The sequence below is a fragment of the Uloborus diversus genome, chromosome 2 (assembly GCF_026930045.1).
Source record: "Uloborus diversus isolate 005 chromosome 2, Udiv.v.3.1, whole genome shotgun sequence".
Classification (NCBI taxonomy): domain Eukaryota; kingdom Metazoa; phylum Arthropoda; class Arachnida; order Araneae; family Uloboridae; genus Uloborus; species Uloborus diversus.
This window is the reverse complement of record NC_072732.1, coordinates 139,323,218-139,346,815: the sequence shown is the minus strand read 5'-3', so window position 1 is coordinate 139,346,815 and position 23,598 is coordinate 139,323,218. Positions and strand designations below refer to the sequence as shown.

The 23,598-nt window shown below is 32.8% G+C and overlaps 2 protein-coding genes across 2 annotated transcripts in view; one reads left to right on the top strand and one right to left on the bottom strand.

Moving 5' to 3' along the window:
* Nucleotides 1-20,418, bottom strand: part of LOC129217371 (protein mothers against dpp-like) — a 37,648-nt gene extending 17,230 nt beyond the window's left edge. Inside the window, exons 1-4 of the mRNA XM_054851660.1 lie at nucleotides 20,384-20,418; nucleotides 17,016-17,276; nucleotides 7,844-8,015; nucleotides 4,918-5,169 (exon numbers count right to left, since the gene is read on the bottom strand). Coding sequence (XP_054707635.1) covers nucleotides 4,918-5,169; nucleotides 7,844-8,015; nucleotides 17,016-17,246 — 655 coding nt within the window. The 5' untranslated portion in view covers nucleotides 17,247-17,276; nucleotides 20,384-20,418. The remainder of the gene's footprint in view (nucleotides 1-4,917; nucleotides 5,170-7,843; nucleotides 8,016-17,015; nucleotides 17,277-20,383) is intronic.
* An 832-nt stretch (nucleotides 20,419-21,250) lies between these two features.
* On the top strand, nucleotides 21,251-22,312 carry LOC129216047 (probable dimethyladenosine transferase). The gene has a single exon (XM_054850191.1). It carries the CDS (start codon nucleotides 21,370-21,372, stop codon nucleotides 22,288-22,290), a length of 921 nt encoding a protein of 306 aa, XP_054706166.1. The 5' UTR covers nucleotides 21,251-21,369; the 3' UTR covers nucleotides 22,291-22,312.
* Nucleotides 22,313-23,598: the final 1,286 nt, after the last annotated feature.

Below are 23,598 nucleotides of genomic sequence, written 5' to 3'. Positions count from 1 at the left end.
TTCCTTCCCATCCTTGATTTTCTGAGAATCAACATGAGAGAGGGAATAGGACATTTTCCTAACGTTTCAGCCCTTTGTGTCCGTTTTTTGTTTGCACGTGGAATTAGGCTTAGCTAATTTTAGCGCATTGCTAGTGATTGTGTAGCAATTTTTCACATCTGTTTCTGGAAAGTTTACTTTCTGATTGTTTCCTAAGAAGAACATAGTACAAAGCTTACTGGGCTAAAATGCAAGGGTATTTTTTTTTTAATATCTTGGAATTTTAACCCCCTCCCCCCAAAAAAATTGTTTGAAATGGAAACATATCGCTTTGACAAGGAGTTCATTCAATTCTTTCCTAATTGCTAAGTATTTTTATTATACAGTCAAACCCCGCTATAACGAACCTTCAACGGACCGACTTGAGAGATCGCTATAACCGGGGGTTCGCTACATCCGATTTTCCAAAAAATAGTCAAAATTCGGTAATATTTTACAATAATAATCATCATAATTGCACAATGACTTAATTAGTAGTTAGGGTAATAAAATTAAGTTTTAGAAATAACTAGTAACTATATTTTACTCAATAATAAGCAAATTAAAATTTTACTTTTTTTTTTATTTATCAGTAGCATGGAAGAAAGACGTTATTTTCGGGTGAAAACTTTTGGATTTTATATACATATCAATTTTTTTTCTCAACTACTGCAAAAGAATCCGCAATATGTTTGTCCATGTTTTCAGTCGCAAAAAAATTGTTCAAAATATTTACAGCTGCTTTTGCAGCAGAAATGGACCCAAGATTTTTTGTTTGATTTATAAACTAGAGAGAGTTTCTTCACGTTCTTAAAGCACCTGGGTTTATTCGATTTTCCAATAACCATCAACTTTCGTTTTTCAGAGCCAGTCATGTTAGCACAAATAAGTGGTTATCTGTGTGTTGGAGTGTTTTCCGCCGACACATTTTTCACCTTTTAACTTCAATGTTTGATTTGGAGTCAGCTTATAAAATAAGCCCGCTTCGTCGGCGTTAAAAATATCCTTTTCGTCGTAATCTCGAATGATGTCCGGCCACACATTTTGCATCCAATCCTTCACATCAGAAGAGCACACACTTGCAGCTTCACCCACAACTTTTCCACTCGTTATGTTGTGCCGTTTCTTGAATCTATCCAACCACCCGTTAAAACAGACAAACCCTTTTTCATTAAAATGTTCGGCAAATTCATTTGCCTTTGCCTGCAGAATGGCTCCCGTTATCGGTACATTTCTGTTCCTCTGCAGAGTGAACCACTTAAATAACGCTTCGACTGCATTTTCCCTTACAGCTTTTCACATTTTTTTTACAGCCGTTTATGTTTGTTTCATAGGCAGAAACAATTGCATCACGGTTCTGCCAAATAGTGGCTACAGTAGATTTTGAGAGCGAAATTTTTTTGCAAAGTAAGGACTGGGTTTCGCCACTTTCTAATTTGTGAATTAATTGCACATTTTCTTCAACAGAAAATGCTTTGCCTTTATTTCGCCTGGCCATGATGATTTTTACCTAGTTCACACGATTATCCGCAGTGGAAATTAAACTAAAAATCAGAGCAAACGCACGAGTGACCAATAATCTCATCCTCTGACTAAAACCAGTTGAGAAAATTGAGGGAACTTGAAAACTGGCTCGCCCCCCCCCCCCCCCCCTGAAGAAGCAGCTGCTCTTGCAAGGAACAATAAATGAGGAATGTGGTTTGGACTAGAGATTTCCTAGAAAAAGGGTTGAGAATTGTAGAAGATGGAGTTTGCTGAGAGAACAATTGCTAATGAATTTCATTGGGGCATGTGCAAAGAAGAACTTGAAAAATCAGACATTTTAGGATCGTTATAGCCGATTTTTTCGTGTTTCTGGATCGTTATAAGCATATGGAATTGTATTAATAACATAGGGCCTCAGTTCGGACCAATTAAAAGGTTCGCTACAACCGGGAGATCGCTATATCCCGGGTTCGCTATAGAGGGGTTTGACTGTATTTGTATATGATTCATTTAACAGATCATTTAAAACACTTATTGACATAAGAAAAAAGCAGACTTTTGACATACTTGTGCTTTTTCCAACTAAAATGATCTTACACTGCTTCTTTTTCGTTTATAAATGTTATAAAATTGATTTTTAAAAAAATCCCAAAATTAAAATACTTAAATATTAAATTTTCACAAAAATTGTCTGAGATAAAAATCTTAGCTTGGCCCAAGCTGCTTATGCATTGCATTTAGGAGCGCATACATCTGCCAACACATTTGTGTTATGAATTTGAACTCCAAGACTAGGAAATAAAACTGAAATAAAGTCTTTTCAGTTTTACAACTCGCTACCACTGCATTTTTGAAGCACTGCACACAGTATTTTAAGTTAATTATTCTATTTGAAGTGTAATATATTTAAAAAAGGAGAATTTACACTCATCAAAATTTTGCTGTCTACTAAAATACTTAATGGCACAATGCACTTTACTAGGCAGTTTCTTTGTTAGGAAGGGGAGATCAGTAATTAAATACTGTTCTTCTTAAATTGAAATTCAAAGGTGCTTGAAATGCCTAGAATTTTTTATTACTCTTATAGGTAGTTAAAATTATGGCCTGAAAAGTGTTGAAAAACACTCAAAGCCAAGTTTCAGCATTAGCTAAATGTTCCTATGACGTGTGGAAAATGTGCTTAGCTTAGTTGGCATTTGTGTGTGTGGGGGGGGGGGGAGCTAACCCTATTCTGAAGACATTTTCTGGATGAAATCATATTTAATACTAAAATTAGTGGTGACGGTGATCAGGGGGGGGGGAGGAGTCATGGTGCAGACTAGACTGTTTGAATTTTTGCAAGGTGTTTTAAGTGTTATTTCTCTTCTTATTTTTTTTTTGGGGGGGGGGGGCGCTCAGTACTTTTTGAGTGGTGCATCATTGGTCTTGGGTGGGGGGGGGGGGACACTGCGTTGGAATAGTGCCCTTTTTAAAAAAGGTGCCCCTTTCAAAGGCCAGCACCCTGCACTTTTTTTTTCTAGAGTGAACACTACTTTTACAAGTTATGCATCATTTTAAAAAAGAATCAAGAAACTGATAAAATAATAAACAATTAATCCTAAATAATAAATACCACACAAAAATTAAACATAATTTTAAAATAATACATTCAATGAAAAAATGCGCTGACAGTTACGGATAGCAATCAGTTACATGACTCAATAGGATTTTAATGAAAATAACAAAAAACCCCATTAAAAAAGAAAACAATCATTAATATGTATGTACGAAATTATTTAATAATCAAATTAAAAAATAAGTTCAACTACTTTTAGAAATAGTGTAAGGGTGCAGTACAAAATAATTTGAAGTGCAGTAGGTAATGTTTCTGAGCTAATAAAGTTGCGATGTGAGCCCGCCCAAAAGTTCATCCGATCTCCTCTACTTGATTTTTAGTCCGATTGAATGGGTTTTCCCAATAGCTTCTTGCTTTGTGACCTTGAACCCCTCCCCCTTGCTTATTAGTATCTTCAGGCAAGTGCATCTGGTTTTAATTTCAATGCATTCTTTAGAAGTGGTCTGCGAGACCGCACCACCCGTTCGGTGTTACGATTTTTGGCAGTTGTAGACATGGCTCTTAATGTTAGAACAGCGGATATAGGTTCATTTATCTTATACGCGTTATGCGGAAGAGATGCAAAATAGTCTAGATGAGGTTAAGATTTGTTTGAAATGTTCACAAATATTACGCAATGTTGTTCTAGGGACAATGAAGGCTGAATTACTCCACAAAATGCTCATAGTTAAAGGACTGTCAAAATTTTCCCGTAACGTGATATAATCAATTTTCTGGTACTAAAATGTTCTGTATATATTAAAGAATTAAAATGAAATCATAAATAAATAATAGGCTCATTTTTATTACGAGTAGTTATTTACTGCAGCATATGATTTTCTCAAAAAATCTTAAGACTCTAGCAAAATTTCCTCAGAAAAGGTATATTTCGATTCAAAATTCAAAAATATTTTTTCTCCGAGCTAATAAAAGTTCAAAGAACATCTAAGAAAAATTACAGGTATGTATCTTAATTACACGATTTTTTAAAAAAAATCGTAAATAGAGCGGTCTCTGAGACCTCACGTCCCCTGTTACGTCCAACTTTTTCACCACCCCTGTTACGGGTTAAATATTTCGTGAAACAACCATTTTAGAGATCAAGAATTTCAAAATGATTTTTTTTTTACAGTTGCAATTTGTAAAAGATTGGTTTTTCAATCAACTGTTCCTTTAAAAAAATCAATTATTAAAAAAGAAAAACTAAAATCAATTTTCAGTTCCTACTACCAAACTATGTATACAAGGTATTCTGTATACATGAGAATTCTGGACATTGGAAACTAAAATGAAGGATTTCTTATGGTTAAGATAAATATGAGGACTTATTAACCCCTTAACGATTTTATTATTTTCATGAACTTTGTACGCTTACAGGCCCCACAAGAGGCCATGCCAGCCTAATTAGAAACTAGGGGCCCCGCCTTGGGGGAGGGGGGCACTTGCGCAAAAAAGAGAAAGAAAGAGAAAAAAAGGAAGAAAGAAAAAAAGGAGGGGGGGACTCCGAATAAGGGAAAAAGTAAATGTTAAGGAAAATTTACTCTTTTGGTATTCACTATTTTGTAATTTTTTTCTAGCAAGCAGTTGTAATCCCGTCCCTTTTCTTTTTCCCCTTTTTTTTCTTTTTCTCCCCTTTTCCATTTCTCCTTTTTTGGGGGGGGGACGTGAGGGGCCCGGTGACATAACTGACAAGGGTCCGCCTTAGCTCTCTGCGTCTTAAACCCATAAATATCATGGGCATGAGGAATAGGAGACAAAAGCGCTGTCCGTGATTTTGACGAGAGTGAAAGCAAGGAGGTTAAATGAAAAGTATAACACACCTGATAATCCAAATGGACTGTTTGGAGCAGAATTGTTAATGCTACTAGTTGTTGGTGATGGCACACTGATTCCTGGTGAAACAGATAAAGAGCTTGACAGAGCACTGCTGCTAGGTGAAGGTGTGGTGAATCCTTGTGCTGAATAACTGACATTATGAGGCATGCCTGCATCAGAAACTTGTGAGAAGGCTGTCAGCATAGGATGCCCTGGAGGATATTCACTATGCCTTGGCACCAATACAGGAGGCAGAACTGAAACAATAATAAAAAAGAAAATTAATTTGAATTTTGTCATCTTGAATTCAAATTATGTAACAATAATATATGCTACATCTTGAGTATTCAAATTATGCTTTTCGCAATCACGTGTGTGTGTTTGTATGTGTGTGTGTGGGGGGGGGGGGGGTTATGTGTATGTGTGTGTGAGCATATGTGTTTGTATCTGTGTGCAGGCATGAATGTGTGGGCAGTTGTGTGTATGTGTAGGTCTCTGTATGCATGCGTGTGTGTATGTGTGTGTATGGTGGTGTTTGTTTATGTGTGTAGGGGTATGTGTGTGTATGGTGGTGTTTGTGTATGTGTGTATGTGTTTGTGTGTGCGTGTATGTATGCGTGTGTGTATAGGATATGGACGCAACCTGGAGACGGTTTTCTCTAGAGGAGCTGCATCGTGAGGCCGGCCGCCGCAACGGGTGGTGCTGGCAGAGGGTGGCGCCGTGCCGGTGGGAAAAATGATAGCACGCCAAAAACAGTCAAATGAAAGCAATAAGCAATCGTGATTGCTCAAAAATGAATTAACTATGAGAAGGACGTTCCATTTTAATTCTAAATTATGAAAATTATTCAAAATCTCTCAACATAATTACAAATTTACTAGAATGATAAGACATGCAATGCAATGCAATACGCTGTCTGAGAGCAATAAAGGGGAAAAGCAAGCTTTAATTACTCACAAAACAATTCCTGATCAATTCTCAGAGAAGTTTACGTCTATACTTGAAGGTTATACTAGGTCTGTACTAGTTGATCAGCACAAAGCATTCGTAGTCGACAGAAAGAATTCAAAAACCCGGCTTTTAAAGTAATTTTTTGAATAACAGCAAATATGTTACTTGTTTGGTTATTTTTTGCTGATAGTGGTGAAAGATTTTTAAAAAAATAATTGTAAATCAGAATCCTGCCCCCAAATGAGTAGAGCTTTATTTATTTGATTAAATGTTGAAGAAGCTTTGGCACTATCACAAAAAACTTTAAGAAATAACATTTATAAAGAGTTGATTTTGGCACAAAAAAAAAAAAAAAAATAGTAACAGGGGTCAATACAGGATTTCGTTTTTGGATCTCCATTTTTAAAAAAAGACATTTTCATTAATTCTTCTCTTTTATTATTTTTTTCTATAAAATAGGAAATTTTAGCCAATTTTCCTTTTTTTTGTGTGTGTGTGTGTGTGTGGATGTGTAAAAAAGAAATTTTTAAGAATTTTACTTTTTTTCCAGGAAAAAAGTATTATTAAAACATTTTTAGTTGTAACAATTTTATTTGAAAGACCTAAACGAGTATAATAAGAGCAAATAATATAATTTATGAATTAAAAAGCTTAAAATTCTTAGATCTATCAAAGATCTTCTTAAAAAGTGATGAATTCAAACATAATATATGCTACATCTTGAGTATTCAAATCCATGATTTTTCACGACTTCTGCTTTGCTTATACCTTTCCATGACTCACATAATGGAATTTTTTCAGAAATAAAAAACAACAACATAAATTTGCAAGAATTGTCTAATATTTTGTGGACTTTCAGATGAAACCTAATGCATAATATTTATTTTTATCATGCGACTGGTGCGACTGAGTGCTCAGTTCACGATTTTGAGAAGCATTTTTGTAAAAAATAGTACAGGTAGTAGCTTTGAGAATAACTAATTTTGTTTACCTTTTGTTAGAAATAAGAACCATAAATACACATTTGTGTTAGAACCTATAGAAGACTTTAATATGCATACTTACCATCTTTTGAAAATGGACATCAACCCTTTATGTGAATACTATTCCCTCATGGATACAACCAGGGGTGATTGTGGGTTCATCAAAAAATACCTGAAAGTTTCAAAGCTAGAACGGGGGGGGGGGGGGGGGGGTAATCTTTGGCCCCTATTACTTAAGTGCACCAATGCCATAATATTAAATAGTTCAATAGTCGGTGTCAAAATAGTGTGTGTACATTTGATTAAAATTTTAATGGGTTACTAAGTTACTTTTGAGCTGGTGTTATACAAAATTATCTTGACATATGTCCATCTTAAGGGATAGGTGTCCATCTTAAGGCTCTTCCAGGTATACTTGATGAGTATTATATAATTTTTAAAAATTTGCGGAGGTAGGGAGATAAAAGCGTAACAAAAAAAACATAATTCCGGCATTTTTGGACATAAAAATACCAGAAATACGTCCGTAAATACCGGAAATTCGGTAAAATACCGGAACACAATCACCCCTGTACAACAGTAACAATAGGGATCATAACATAATAACCAAACTTTTTTATTTGTCTTAAGCAGAAAAGGTTAAGAAAAATACGTAATAGAAAGTATACACCAAGTGAATATTATGTTTTCATGTCAAATAAATATGTAATGAATAGAGCAAATATTAAATGGGTCACTAAAAGTTGATTAATTTACCTCAAATATTTCAATTTGGTGTCAACAGCTGGATCTAATATCATCCAAGTATATTAACAGGCACAACAAATTGGTTTTTAAAAAATGTACAAATAATTAATACTTTTAAGTTTTATTGAATTTTAACCAAAATGGTAGTTTTTTCAAAAAAAAAAAAAAAAAATTGAAACTAAAGTTTCTATTATTTTTAGAAAACACTAATAAACAACCAATAGTTGAATGCAGTTCAAAAGATTTTACCTGGACTTTCAACTCTTTTGTAATGATAAGGATTGATGCAAACTTCCTTTTGCTTAGCTGAAAATGGAAACTCACAGAATTCCAGTGGTTTAAGCTCATGGTGAGATTGCAAATCTGGCCATCGCCACACACGACAATATATTACATGAGGCAAACCTTTACGATGAGATACCTAAAAGCAAAACAATTAAAATAATACTTTCCATGATTGAAAATCAGCACTTTCAGAAAAATAGATGTGATAATTATACTGACTTGGGTAGGTAACCGGCAGTAACTGCAGAAAAGAATTTTTAAGATATTTGAATTCAATATTAACAATACAGAAATGTTGGCATTTTATACTTTTTCGTGCCTTTCATTCAGCAGAAACCAAATAAGCAAACTTGTACAGTAGAATAAGCGTACAATAGATGACCAAAAAAAAAAAAAAATGAAAATTTGCAGTTACTGCCCTTTACCTGCCCACAGACGGTAGTAGTACAGTACATTATTTGTTGTAAAAATACGGAGAGATTTTTTTACTATTGCTTAATATATAATCAAGTGTCTCAAAGTACATTCAAATGCAAGTTTCTTAGGTTGTACCCACATAGAACAATTGAAACATGAAACTGAAGAATAAAAGTTATATAATTACATAATTAAATCATTTTAAAGGAAAATAAGGATTGGATTGTAGATCAAATGAGGGAGTATATTTGTGAAAACTTTGTAAAGGGATTTTTCCTAGATAAATACAAATCTAGGGATTTTAAATAAAAATAGGGAGAAATGGTCAAAATCCTGGAAACTCTTGGAAAAATCGGTAGAGTTGTCATTGTACGACCTTGGAATGAATGATTACTATCGCGGAAAATTATTTTGATTTAAATAAAAATGGGAGCTCAACTGTGCATGTTTTGTACCAAAAGCTGGAACAATTTTTAAATTTTAATTCACAATAAAAAACAAAAACATGTCTATAGGAATGGCAGAAACAATAAAAATTACCATGATTTTTTTTCCATTCAAAATAGTAAACAACATAGAGAAAACAGGTTTTTGGTAAAAACCGGTAAATTCCACTGACCGTAAAAATCATGCCAACCCTGTTCAGTACCAAACTAATTTCAGCAAGGAACCTCGGACTTGCATTTTAAGGAGGAGGAGCATTCTCAATTTCCCTAATAATAATATACAAGTATCAGGCTGGCAAATTTCTGGTTAAAACCACTGGTAGAAACCGGTTAAACCTGGCACGGCAAAAACCACTTTCTGCCACATTTTCGGCAAAAACTGGCAAAAACTCTCAAAATGACAAAAAAAAAAAAAAAAAAATATTGACAGACAGTAGAAAATGCATGGAAAAAATAATTAATTGTTAACCAAAACACAGTTTAATTTATATTATCATCACAATTCAGAATCAAATGTTACATTGTTTGGACCCTGCAGTTGCTTCTTGGAAAAGGTGGTTCCAAAAATTTAAATAGTTTCTCAATTCAATATGCATGAATAAGAAACTTTAGAATATTCTTGCAACAGAAGAGCTAGCAGGCAATGCATCAAGGAACAAGCAATATTCATGAAACTTTCAAATTGTTTATTTTTTTTAAACTGGTCCTTCATGTAGTAACTAGGGTAGTGGTAAAAATTCGACTGGAAAAATGAGTTTCGAGAAGTGGGGCCAATTTGTTTTGCAAAGCTGTGATATTAAGTACAAAAATCTAGATTAATATTGGGAAGTAAAATTTGACTTTCTTCTTGAAGCACATGATAATTTCAATCATAAACAACTTAAATGAAGCTTATTTGCGAGCAAATTACAAAACAGTAATGCCAGTTTAATTCTGTATGTCACTCCTCTATCCTAAGAACCCATATGATTTGCATCTAGAGGTGTAGACTGAAATTTTTCTTTGGTAGCCAATGGCTACTAACACCAAAAACTTTGGTAGCCACTTCCAAATTCTTGGTAGCCAAAAACACTTCTCTCTCTATATATATATATTATACACACACACATGTGTGAATTAAAAATCTTAACCTAATAAAAGTCAGTACCCGTCATCATTTTATTTTTCTCATTGAAGGAATTCGAGTAATGATTTGGATTGAAATAGGATGTCGCTAATGTCAATGCTAACTAAAACTTCGGTAGACAGATCTATTCAATATAAAACATAATATATAAGTGCATTATACAGATGTAAAACTGATTGCTAATCTTTTGAAATGTATTCTGCAGTAATTAGTCACAGCTTGTAGTATATGATAATATATACATGTGCAACACCATTGTCACATTACACAGTTTGGATGTAGAGAAATAATTGCTCTTTACAAATATCTATTATTTTTGCAGAAAAAATTGGCACTCGAACTTGTGATACATTCTTTAAGTCAAAAATTGAGTCAAAGTTTAAAAAGACTGTGATACATGAATTCGTTTAGGTTCCTCAAAAAGAATAAATGATTGAAAGTTCTGATAGCGGGGACACTTCACTGTGGATATTAATGTATTTTGTTAAATGTGATTTCAACAAAATAAGCTACAGGGTGTCCAGCAAAGGACTCCCTGGTTTCTAAATTAAATATCTCAAAAACAAAGGATGATATTGGAATAAAAACAAACGGTATGCTTATTGTGAAACCCATAAAAATCATATACGGGAACTTGGAAATTAGTTTATAAAAGTGCCAACAGGTGGCGCTGCACACTGTTACTGCAGTACAAGTCTCCATAAAAAGTGCTGCGAAGAGGTTAGACGATAGTTTCTAGCGTATATGTAAGCATATCTGAGTGGCTAAACTACTGCTGAAACAATTAACCTCTTCGCAGCACTACTGTCTAACCATGGATTGTATGGAAAGGCAAACATCCGGTTTTACACGCGGAAATGGAAGCATCTATTAGTTTTCAGGGATGTCAGATTTTGCAGATGTATATTAGCCTCTAAATCAAGCAGAGTCTCATTCAAATGAGCGGAATACGCGCATAAAATTTAAATTTTTCCCCTCATTCAGATGGAGTCGCCTTAGCTGGATGTTTACCAATTCCATACAATCTATGGTCAAACAGTATTTATATAGACTTTGATTGCAATTACAGCGGCAGCGCCACCTGTTGGCATTTTTAAAACTAATTTCCAAGTTCCTGCATATGATTTTTATGAATTTCACAATAAACACACCGTCTATTTTATTTCAATATCGTCCTTTGTTTCCGAGATATTTAATTTTTTAACCAGGTAGTCCTTTGCTGGACACCCTGTATTTTCTTTGATAGTTACTTTTGAATATTTTTTTAAAGCATAGATTTATTGGATTTTATAATGGTGTTTTTAAAATAGCATTGTATGGGTCTTTTCAGCTCCCTCCATTCTGAAAAAGCTGCTTCACTTGGCGGTCCAAATATTTTGCATGTATTTTTTATTGTTGAGTTGTCATAAACAGCTGGCAAATTAGGTTCAGCTAGCATTGAACTCGAATCCATCACCTGAAACAATTTTAACCAGAATGTCGGAAGAGTGGGACACTTTAACTTCAATAACTCTTCTGGCAAAAAATTTTGACAAAACTGTCAACAAAAAAAAAAGTGTAGTCGTCCCATGCATCTTGAATATTAGAGGGATCGCATAAATCATGATTCATGATGCCTAAATCTTAATTTATTGTCCTCTAAATCTTTGCTTTCCACGAGGCATTTCATTAAATTATGAGTTAATGATTAAATTGTGAGATAAGCTAAATTACTACAATAAGCTAAAAGAAATTAAAATAAAGCTTGCAAAAATAAATAAATATATAGACTGAATTTATTAATTTTTAATCATTTATATATAGTTTTCAATTGTCAAAATCTTGAAATATTCAAAAGATGCAAAAGGATTGAAATCTTAAACACTGGAAATAGTTTTTTGCCAATCCTGTGTGCAATGTTGGCACGTCTCCCGAAAATAAGGGTATTTATTATTTCTTAAAATGAAACTTAAAATAAGCTACTTTAAAGTAACTTGTGCCAAAACAACTTCCGACTGTCAAATATATTTAAATATGTCCAAGGTGCAATAGGATTGAAATCTCAACCACGAGATGCAATTCCCTGTGAAGTATGATTACAAAGAAAGTATGGGTCCGAAAATAAATTCATTCATTAAAATTTAACTTAAAATAGCTTAATCTAAAGTAGCCTGTCATAAAAAAACTTCCGATTATCAAAAATATTAAAATATTTACACGATGCAAGAGGATTGAAATATCAAGCACTAGATGCAATTCTCCGCGAAGTATAATCAAGTTATCATTTCTCCAAAAGTAAATTCATTTATTAAAATTGAATTTAAAACTAGCTTATCTAAAATAGCATTTGTCAAAACAACTTTCGTTTCTCAAAAATATCAAAATATGTACAAGATGCAAAAGGATTGAAATCTCAACCCAGTGCAGTTCCTCACGATGTACGATTACAAAGGAAGCATGGGGCCAACAAAAATGAATCCATTCATTGAAATTAAACATAAAATAAGCTAATTTAAGGTAGCCTTTGTCAATATAACTTCCTAGGGGTCTGTCCAGGATTTTTCACAGGGTCCGTTTTTTGTGAAAAATCAAATAATTTTGTGAAAAATGAATTAATTTTGTGAAAAATCAAAAAATTTCGCAAAAAAAAAAAAATTTTTTTTTTTTATTTGTTAAAACGAAATTTTAGAATTTAGAGATGGCACAAACTGCATTAATTAAACCTAAAGTTGAGTGTTTTCCTCATTTTGGATTTTTTTTTCTGATATTTGGCGGGGGGGGGGGGGGGGGGGGGCATTGCTCTTTCAAGTATCAATATTTATCTACCATTCTACATTATGTTAAATTATACTAGATATATTTCTGTACAGTACCCTAAATAATTGTAACAAAAATATAAATAAATAAAATAAAATTCAGAATAGGGTTCAGCATTCAACTTTTTGACTCAAGACACTCTTAAAAAGCACAGAATTTCGTTCAAAACTTATAAATTCCGTGATTTTAACAAAAATAAAAAGATATTTCAATTGTTTACCTCTTAACAAAGCGTAATAGTCATTAAAAATTCGAAAAATCGGATTCCCATAGCGGATGCAAAGAGATCGCAATTCTCAAAGTGAAGGCATCAAAAGTATAAAAACGGCTTGTAAAAGAAATATTTTTGATAAAATTATTTTAAAATTGCATTTTAGAGTCCTATGATAAACATATCATTAATATCTGTGGACACAGTTGACCCAAAAAATAAAATAAAATAAACCATCTGTTTAGCATTTTAATTTTTGACTCATAATAGAAAATGGAATTTTGCTTTAAAAACTTGAAATGAGAGCTCTAACAGAAATAAAGAAACTTTTCATTTATTTGAATCCTAATAAAGCGAAGTTAGCTTGAAAAAACAAAATATGATTCTCATATCGGATGTTAAAAGATTGCATTTTTCAAAATGTAGACATCTAAAGAAAAAAAAACAATAATTAAAAGAGTTTATTTAAAGTTAATCATCCTTATTAGCATCGAAAAATAAAACCCATATAATTTTCTCCCAAAATAACAATTAAACATCGCACCTCACCGAAAAAACGCAAATATTGACAAGCTGGCAAAATGATGAGAATATTTTCTAATCAAGTCATTATAAAGGTTCAACGCCAGGCGCTAAGTGGTGATAATTTTGAAGTTGGTAACACTATCTGAAGCGATCATATTTTTTCCTCACCCTTACTATCCCTTTGCAGTTCTAAGTTCATTTCGCATCTATATATTATTATTGTTTATTAAATCATGAGCAGAGAAAAGTGCTTACCAATGCCTTTTCAGAAAAGTTTACAAAAACACCGCTGCTAATTAGCTGTGATAAAACAAACAACCATTATATTTATTTGGCAGCAGCAATTATCGCTTGCAGGAGCATCCCAAGAGTGCCCATTTTTTTTTTTTTTCAAAATTAGCCGATTTTGTATAAGCTGATCCCTCTAATTTCACTTAAAAAAAGGTTCCAAAAATTATCGGTTTATACACAGAAATATGCGTTATTTTGCTTTCAGATTTGCTCTTTCAATAAACAATTTGACAGATCCGATCTTGTTTATCAGAACTTTGTGAAGGGTCCGTTTTGTTTGATCCGGATTTTGTGAAAGGTCCGTTTTGTTTGATCGGGATTTTGTGAAAGGTCCGTTTTGGTTGATCGGATTTTTGTGAAGGGTCCGTTAACGGACCCAAATATCCTCTGGCCAGACCCCTGCTTCCGATTATCAAAAATATTAAAATATTTACAGGATGCAAAAGAATTGAAATCTTTATCCCGAGATACAATTTTTCGCTCAAAGTATGATTTTAAATGCAACATGGCTCCCTAAATAACCCCTCTGCTTAAAAAACTGGTTCCAAAGCACAATGCACTTATTGGGGAATTTTTTTTTTTTTTTTTTTTTTTGATCACCCAGTGTGATCGGCACTGAAATTTTTGGTCGGGGGCACTAGCATAACATTTTATTTTTACAATGATGAAATGAAGTTTAATTTTTTAGTTTAAACAAATATCAATTAGTAATTACTTTAGTTTTTTAAAACAATTTTAAGTTTGTGCCAGTTTCCGCCGGTTTTAACCAGTTTCTGCCACTGGCACGGCAAAAACTAGTTTGTGCCGGCAGGAAGCCAACCCTGACAAGTATACAATACACACGTCTAGTGAGAAGAAACATTTGGCATCATTATTGAAAAAATAAAAAAAATAATAAAAATAACTACAGTCATACAATACTATCTCTTTCAAAATTCACCAAATCAACAGACAAAATTTTCTAAATAAGAAAATTTGTTCGGGCAGGTCACTTGGGCTGGCACCCCTTTCAACCATCTGATATCACTCAAATTTTAAGTTAACTTCATGTGTTGATTAATAGGAATAAATTTTTGCTTTTGTATTAAAAAAAGAGATAAAAACCTTATTACACTTGCAACACTAACCAATGCCTTAAAATGGAATAATACAAATTCTTTTAATGACCATATAGAAAACCACATCTTCCATGTTTTTACTGTCATATGTACATAATGTCATATGTACTCCATGTACATAATAGCTGTCATTTTCCCACGTATTTCTTAATGCAAGGAGATCCTTCATGGCTATTTATCGAGGGTCTATCTACCCTTTTCAGGAACTTGGTTTTTCTTTTTTTGCAAAACTTAAAATTCTTGGTACAGATGTGATATACCCCCCTCCCCCATTTGGCGACATTCGATATTTTTGCAAAAAATTAAAATATTTTTCTCGCCAATGAGGCGATAATTTTTTATGCATGGCATCCCTGGCCAAACTAACCTGTGTTTAGCAACCCGAAGGCAATCTTACAGATCTGTTCAAACTTGTTTACTTGGGTTGTTTGGGTTTCACGCAGGAGAGATACGTGGTGGTGTTTCGTGCAATATACCTTACAGGAATGCTTATTTTGTGTTAGTTCAAATTCAGTAGTTGTGTTTTGAAGTAAAAACATTAGAAAATGCCAGTTTCTTCAAACTTGAAGGTTAATTAAAAGTTAACTCCAACGTGGTGTGTATCTGTAACGTGCCATTGTCATATGATGTATTGTTTTAGACTGAGTGTGAATATTTATACCATATAAAAAGGTAAGTTCTTCATTTTAGAATTCAAAAAAAAAACCTCTCACTTCCAAAATTCTTTGTTTTTACCAATCCTTGAGGGGTTCTTTTAGTTTTTAACTTCATTTTTACTGTATGTAAATTAATTTTACAGAAATAGTACGGTTATTTTGTTCTAAAAGTTAATTCTTATCGATGCCACGAATTATTTAGACATTTTATTAACGTGCCTCCTTTAGGTACTGAATTTTATGTTAACAATTGAAAGTTCTTTCGGTTGTACTCTTAAAAATGCTGAATTTTATTAATAAATCTGCACAATAATGGTGCATATTTCACACTTAAAACTGTGTCATTATTGTACACTGAACGGAAGGAGCCACCCTTAGGTGTCTCCATGAAAATATACATAACTGTGACCATACTCCGACTGTAATGTATATTAACAGTCGGAGGGATAACGGACTGAGCGGAGCGAGGTCATGGCGAGCCAGAGGTCTCGTATCCCGGAGAAATGATGAAAAAAAAATTAATGCATTAATTTCGACTTGTAATTAATACAATAATTTATTTCATTGTATTTTAATATGTTTACAAAAAACCCCGGCCCTGTACATTTTTGAAGCATATATTCGTGATGTTTTTTGTTGTGCTTTTATGTTGTTTTCATATATATTGTGTTCTGAAGTGCTTTGATCATGTTTTTTCATCTGATTTTTTCCTGTTGGCGCTAAAAAAGCATCGCTAAGAACGATGCATGACACATGTCGTCATACATCGTTTTCTTGGTGACGCTTTCTTGGCGCCAACAGGAAAAAGTCGCCAAGGGTGGGGTATATCACATCAGTTCCAAATTCTATTCATAACTTTGCTTTCCTGTAAAGTTTGCATTATTTGAGTTCATGGCACATGTCGATCCAAAGTTTTCATTTTTAGGCCCGCATTTCTTGGAAAAAAGAAATTTGAGAACTTTTTTTCTCTTTGGAAAAAAATTCTTTTTTAGGCATTTTTCTATAAAAAAAAAATAGTGTCATATGGTTCGTATACAGCATGTTTAGCGACCGCCAAATCTAATCTGAATGACTAGGAAGCTGGAGGTTCTTTTAATGATTTTTCGTCTTTGGACAAATTGATTGAGCTTAAAAGTGTTGAAAGAACTATTTTAAAAAGTGGAATTTTGTGACAGATACAAAATTTTGCGAAGTAGCTGCTTTGGGGGAGGGGTCTCTAAGCGGAACCAATTTACATCTGAATCGACCCCTGCATGGTTGTAAAACACGTGTTAGAGTTAGATATGAACAAATCCATCTAAAAAGGTATAAAAAATACAGCTGGTTCTGTTTAACAACGCTCTATTTAGCGACTTTCTCTCTTTAAAGACGGTCCTGGATGCTCTACTAGGTTTAGAAGCATTCTATTAAATGAAGATTTTTGAGGTCAAAAGAATAGAAAGTAAACTGTATTTAAGTTTTGCTTCATAGATATCAGGTTTTCATTTTAGGCCATTGATATGGAGAAAGGTTATATTTAATCAAAATTACAAATTTTCTTAGACAAATACCTGTAATCGCCCATCTAAGGATCTTGGAATGGTGACACATTTACTAGGTTGACCAGGACAACTGAGGGCTTTCTCTAGTTCCTCTATTGCTCCTTTTTTCTTCTTGAGCTTTTTTACCAAAGAGTCGACTGCTTTTTCAGCCCATTTTTCTTCTTCATCGCCTTGTTTCCAACCTAATAATTTTTTAACAGCTGGACTTGTGAATGAAAACAGACTATTCAATGAGGTCATGGTATGTGATCAGAAGAAAACAGTACAGCTCTGTTGAGTAAACAAAATAAAAGGATAAGAATATAATAACATAGTCTACACATAAAATTAGTATACTACAACGGTCGAAATAAATAACTGAAATAATGATTTTTTTTCTATTATAGAAGGCATTTTTCTGTTGATATATTTAACTAGAAAGTCGCCCGTCATGGTATGACGGGTGAAAATTTGCTTCTACATTTGAACGCATTCATTGCCATTTAGGTGATATTTTGGTAGTTGAAAATTTTAACCTTAACTCCAGTAGATAGCAGTCATTGTTGACCATTTTTACATTTCTTCATTCTCCTAAAGTGAGTCTTACCAGTAAAACAGTTAAGTCACGGGATCGAGTTCAGCCTTGCCACAATAAAGCAAATTCCCTGCATGTCAAACATTACCAAATCATATTATCCAATTATCATGCTGTGGCGCCAGTTTCATTGTTGAAACATGCAGGTATCGGCTCTATATGAGGATTCTTTACAAAACTGAAAGGAGGGAGCCGATTAAAACAGGGTGGCGACAGGAATTGGAAAAAAAAGTTCCCTGACTTTTCCCTGATTAATTTTACCAAATTTCCCTGATTTACATTACCAATGATAATGGTTTCCTTTCTTTGCCCTACCAAAAAAGCATTGCATATTAAATAAAATGCAGTGTTTAGAATGGTTTAAGCAGTTAATTAAAAATATATTTTGAAAAGATGCATCCTTTTTCTTTGGTAAAAATAGTATATTTAATTATCGACAGAGAAATATTGTAGGAAATCTAAAACAAATGCTTTACTTCCAGGAACCAGATAACATAAGAATTCTAAGAAATTATTAAAATCACTCTTAAGGACATATCCAATCATGATAAAACAAAAAAATTTAAATGGAAATAATCTTGAACTGAATTTTCAAGCAGTATAATTGCTGCTGCAAGAATAACAAGTGATAGTTAATGTATAGAAGCAATGTAGTTTTACTTACGTAAATAATACTGCCGTGTGCAGGTAAAGGACAGTATTTGCAGATATTAGTTTTCCAGATATTTCAAGAAATGTGTGGTGGATTCAATACTAACAATAGGAAAATGTTGAAATTAGACGTTTTTTTCGCGCCCCTTTTTCAGCGGAACCCAAATAAGCCAGTATGTACAATAAAGATAATGTATAATAGATGACAAAAATGCAAAAAAAAAATTAAAAAAATGTGCAGTTACTGCCCTTTACTTGCACACGGCAGAATAGACATATTTATGTTAAATAAATTGAAATCTTTCAACAACCAGTCATATTGAGTTATTCTCTAATCAAAAACTTAGGTTTTAGTGAATGAATACAGCATTTTAAAAATTAAAAAATAGTAAAAATATTTACTTATGTACATAACTCAATTTCAAATGATTTCATTAGTTATCAAAAAAAAACTCCTAGATTACTTTAGTAACAAACAATATTTAAATTCAAAAACAATTATTAATTTCAAAATGTATATATATATGGTTTTAAAATTTAAGAGCTTTAAAGTCTGAAAAGAAAAAAAACATCGTGTTCACTGAAGTGACAGCGAATAACCATGCAAACCGTGGCAAAAAAAGAGAAAAAAATGATTTTAAGTCAAAATTTAATTTTAACAATTAAATTAAAAACTCAAAATGATAACTTTTAAGATTTTTTAAGCATTAATTTAAAAAACAAAGATTTTTTCCTTGAAATTGTAATAACAGTATGCTAATTACTTCAAGAGTAAAGGCAAGACAGCAAAGTCATTAATGACGGCTTCCTCTTTACATGTAGGGTTGTTTATTTTTTCGTAACTTGGAATGCATGGAAAGAAGATTCAAGCAAGGTAAAATAAACAACTTTACATACGCAATTTTAGGAAGCTCATCTTAAGATTGAATACTTTGACCTTGAGGAAAAAAGATGCACTAATATGCGGCACTGTATAATCGCATCTAATTAATTTTACTTTTTTAAAACAAATAATTGGCGGAAAATTCGTAGGGAATTGAAATATTTCATTTAGCAAGGAAAAATTTTTTTTTTCTTCATTTGATCAATTTTCCCTGAATTTTTGCTATTTTTTCAAAATTCCCTGATATTTCCCTGAGTGATAAAGTTCTCTGACTTTTCCCTGATCTCCCTGATCTGTCGCCACCCTGTAAAATGATCATAGAATTTATTTCCTCTGAACAATAATGAATTATATAGTTGTAATCTAAAACAGCTTGTAAGGTAAAATTTAAAAATTTATACCAAGTAGCAGTTAGTATATTGAAAGAAGACATTAAAAACTAAAATGAGTGCATTTCCCATTTTACAAACCTCCACATTATTAAGGACAAAGTTAAAGCATACTTACACATAATTAGAAGAAGAGAACAAAAAATTTTGATTTTATTTTCATCTGTGGTAAAGACCATTTAAAATGGTAATTTTAAAATAAGTTTCTGATTTTAGTGATTTTCCTTAAATTCAGCGATATCGTGTCGATACTTAACAAAATCAAAACACAAAACGTGACCACAATGCAATATTCGCAATCAACTAGTTTCTAATTAGAAACAATGAACTAAACAAACGCTTATATCCTATAGCACATATGATTGCGCAATAAGTTGCACTACATTCGGTAATTCCCATTAATCATAGCAATTAAGCATTCAGTTACTAAGCCACATACATATGAGCTTATTAACTTTACATAACAAAGCAACTATAATAAAACCGCGTCAAGATATCTCAAGTGATAATCCTCTGATCAAAATTCACCATACAGTAAACAGGTGAATAAAGAATTGTTTCTGTTAAGAAATCAAGGTCCTTTTATTTAAAAATCTTCTCAAGATCGATTACAGAGCACAAATTAAAGGTAATAGAAGTATTATTAACTATACAATTCAAAATAATTCATTACGCTTTTAAAACAAGGGTGATATTGTTAGCCTCGCCTTTTTTATTTTTTTAAATTGAGTCAGTCAGATGGATTGAAGAGCACTAAATTGTTAAATTAGAAATTGTGCGCGAAGTTTTATTTTATCTTGAAAGTACAGCATTAAAACAGAAATTTTTTTTTTTTACAGCATTAAATTTTGAAATACGTGTTACAATAAATATAACTTACTTTTTTGTAGCGTCTATGAATTCAGCTCCACTGGCACCAGCTTGACGGGAGTTTGGGGGAATTTTCAACATGCTCAGCTTGATGGAGAGAAGTGGGTGGAGTTACCGTTCAATTGCTCTGTTCTAGGTTACTAGAAACGTCTCATTAGCTTTGCTGACATGTTCGCCAATAATTATTTTGCATGGAATTGCTCGGTAATAACAATTCATCAAAAGCTACTTTTAAGTTTTACTGGTTAAAAATGCATTAAAAAGCATGAAAAGTACTTCAGAAATTTATTTACTGCATAAAAAAAGTTTAATGCGCTCGATTTTTTTTTTTTGAGAAATTAACTACCTGCGGCTGTTGTCAATTATGGCAGCGTATCAGCGCAGCCTTGAGAATTTTTGTGCTCTCTAACAACAAGTATTAATACATTTTGTTCTTAATCTAAAAATTAAGGATAAATTTAGAACAAGAAATTTAAAAAAGTAAAACATCTGAGTTTGAAGGGTGTTTTTTGGTTGCATTTAATAAGATCTTCAATAGAAAAAAAATTTAGAAATAAAAAAAACTACACTGTAACTGCGAGTAGTGTTACCAGATTGAGCACTTTTTGCCGAAGTTGGCGAGCAAAATTATCATTTAATAGCTTGCGGAGTTTTTTTGGTCGAGTTGAAATTTTTGCAAAGTTTGAAAGGTTTTTCTTTTTTTATGGTTTTAACAAAAAAAATTAATTATTTTCATGAAAAAATGACTTGACAAACAAACTGATGCTAAAAGAAATCAGCAATCGTCTTGACTGCTCAAAAATTGGCGACTTTTTGTGCTGCCTCTGGCTAACATTCTGGCTACTTTTTGGGCAACGCGCTGTTCTGAAAATCGGCAACCGTAATCAAAGATCATTTTTGTTTGTTTTGATCGATTTCGTGGACGAAATCCGAAATCCTCAATGCAAATGTTATAACATTATTTAAACTGATTTCAAACTTAAAATATTCTGTAACATGCCAAAAGTTAAAAGCTCAAAAAAGACTCGTCAACATGAAGAGATCCAGAAGCAAGGTATTCGTTTTAATACCACTTTAGGTCAACATGTGCTAAAGAATCCTCTAATAATAAATAGCATGCTTGAGAAAGCAGCACTTCGTTCAACTGATGTTGTATTAGAAGTTGGGCCAGGAACTGGCAATATGACTGTAAAAATGCTAGAAAAAGTGAAAAAGGTTGTAGCCTGCGAAATCGACACTCGTCTCGTTGCTGAATTGCAAAAACGAGTACAAGGAACACCATTACAACACAAACTGAATATCCTCGTTGGTGATGTGCTAAAAAGTGACTTGCCTTTCTTCGATATTTGTGTTGCTAACTTGCCATATCAAATATCTTCGCCATTCGTTTTCAAGTTACTTTTGCATAGACCCTTTTTTAGATGTGCAGTATTGATGTTTCAAAAAGAATTTGCAGATCGTCTAGTTGCGAAACCAGGTGACAAATTATATTGCCGGCTGTCCGTCAACACTCAGCTGCTTGCTCGAGTTGATATTCTCATGAAAGTTGGGAAAAACAACTTCAGACCTCCACCAAAAGTTGAATCAAGTGTAATTAGATTAGAGCCTCGAAATCCTCCGCCATCTATAAATTTCAAAGAATGGGATGGTTTGTTGCGAATATTATTTGTAAGAAAAAACAAGACCATTAGTGCTGCTTTCAAGCAAACATCTACTTTAGAATTAATGGAGAAAAATTATAAAACTTATTGTTCATTGAAAAATGTTTCAGTACCAGCAGATTTAGACATAAAGAAAAAGATTGATGATGTGTTGACTTCAAAAAACTTTGATAAAATGAGGCCTCGAACGATGGACATAGATGATTTTTTGTTACTGATGCATGAATTTAATTCGAATAGCCTTCATTTTTCATAAGAATTTTCCTAATAAATATAAAGCAAAAGTATTAGGTTTCTCTTATTTTGAAATTTCAATTTTTCCTAAAGCATTTTAATTATTGTTCACTGTTTCTTGCCATGGTGTATCCTGCTCAGGGTTGAGTTTTTGACGTCAAAAAGAGTTTTTCGATGAGACAAGGATATGATACTTGTTTAAACTGCGGAAAACCCTTAAAGGGGCACTTGCTGAAGAAACATGTAAAATCGAATAATAGTAGTTAGCAAACCTCAAAATGACTTTCATTTCCCAAAATTAGAGTGTAACAGCCAGGGTTGCTATTTTGTCCACTGTTTTGTGAAAAGTTAGGGACGCCGAAAGCAACTGGACGAAATGAACTGATTATCTATACCAGTGTTTCTTAAATTGTGTCCCGCGGAACCTCAGGATTCCACGAAGATCTCTCAGGGGTTCCATGAGACTTGCATTTTTCATACCACATATTTCAAATTTATCACTTAAAAAATCAATAAAATCGCTTTCCCAAAATTAAAAATTTGCTTTTGTATACTAATCTGAGCTTTATTACCAATCAGGGTTAGCCACCATAGGAATAATTTTATTTGTCGCCTAAAATTGTGCCTTTAAGATTCAACTTCGAAATTTTTCCAAGATCAGTCATAAAGCACCTCTTTCTCATTTTTAACCACTTCAATTTTGAAAAAAATCCAGAAGGAGCTACTGACCTTCTAATATCACCAACGATAGTTTAAAAGTGACTTCAGTGTTGAAAAACTTATCAAATTCCCTTTCCTGCATCATTACCAAATATTTGCCAAAGTTGCGATTTTTGACGTAAATTTCAAATATTCTATTATTAATACTAGCCTCTCCCCCAGTATCTATGACAGCAGTTAAAAGCACAATTTTAGTATTTAACGAGTGAGGACCAATTTAAGTCAGTATAACATACAGTAACATCAAAGTCTCTGATTTATAAATAACTTTAAAAATTGTTGTAAAATAAAAGACATTTTAGTTTTTAAGTATTAAAAACTTTTTCTTTGTGAATTTTAGTGAATTATTAACACTATTGTAGGTAAAACACATCAGTATTTCTCTTCCTATCCTAACTAAGAAAATATTTTAATTATAAAACTCATGCATAAATTCTGAGGTTATTTATCCCTTTTAAAAATACTCAGAATCACAAATAGGTATAGGCAACTCGTGTGAGGGGGCAATTGTTCTCTCACTTTCATCAGTAAAGGGACTTTGCCCCTCCACTTTTCTGATTTCAAAGCTAGGAACTATTCACGTTTAAAGAAAGAACTGACTTAATAGGTG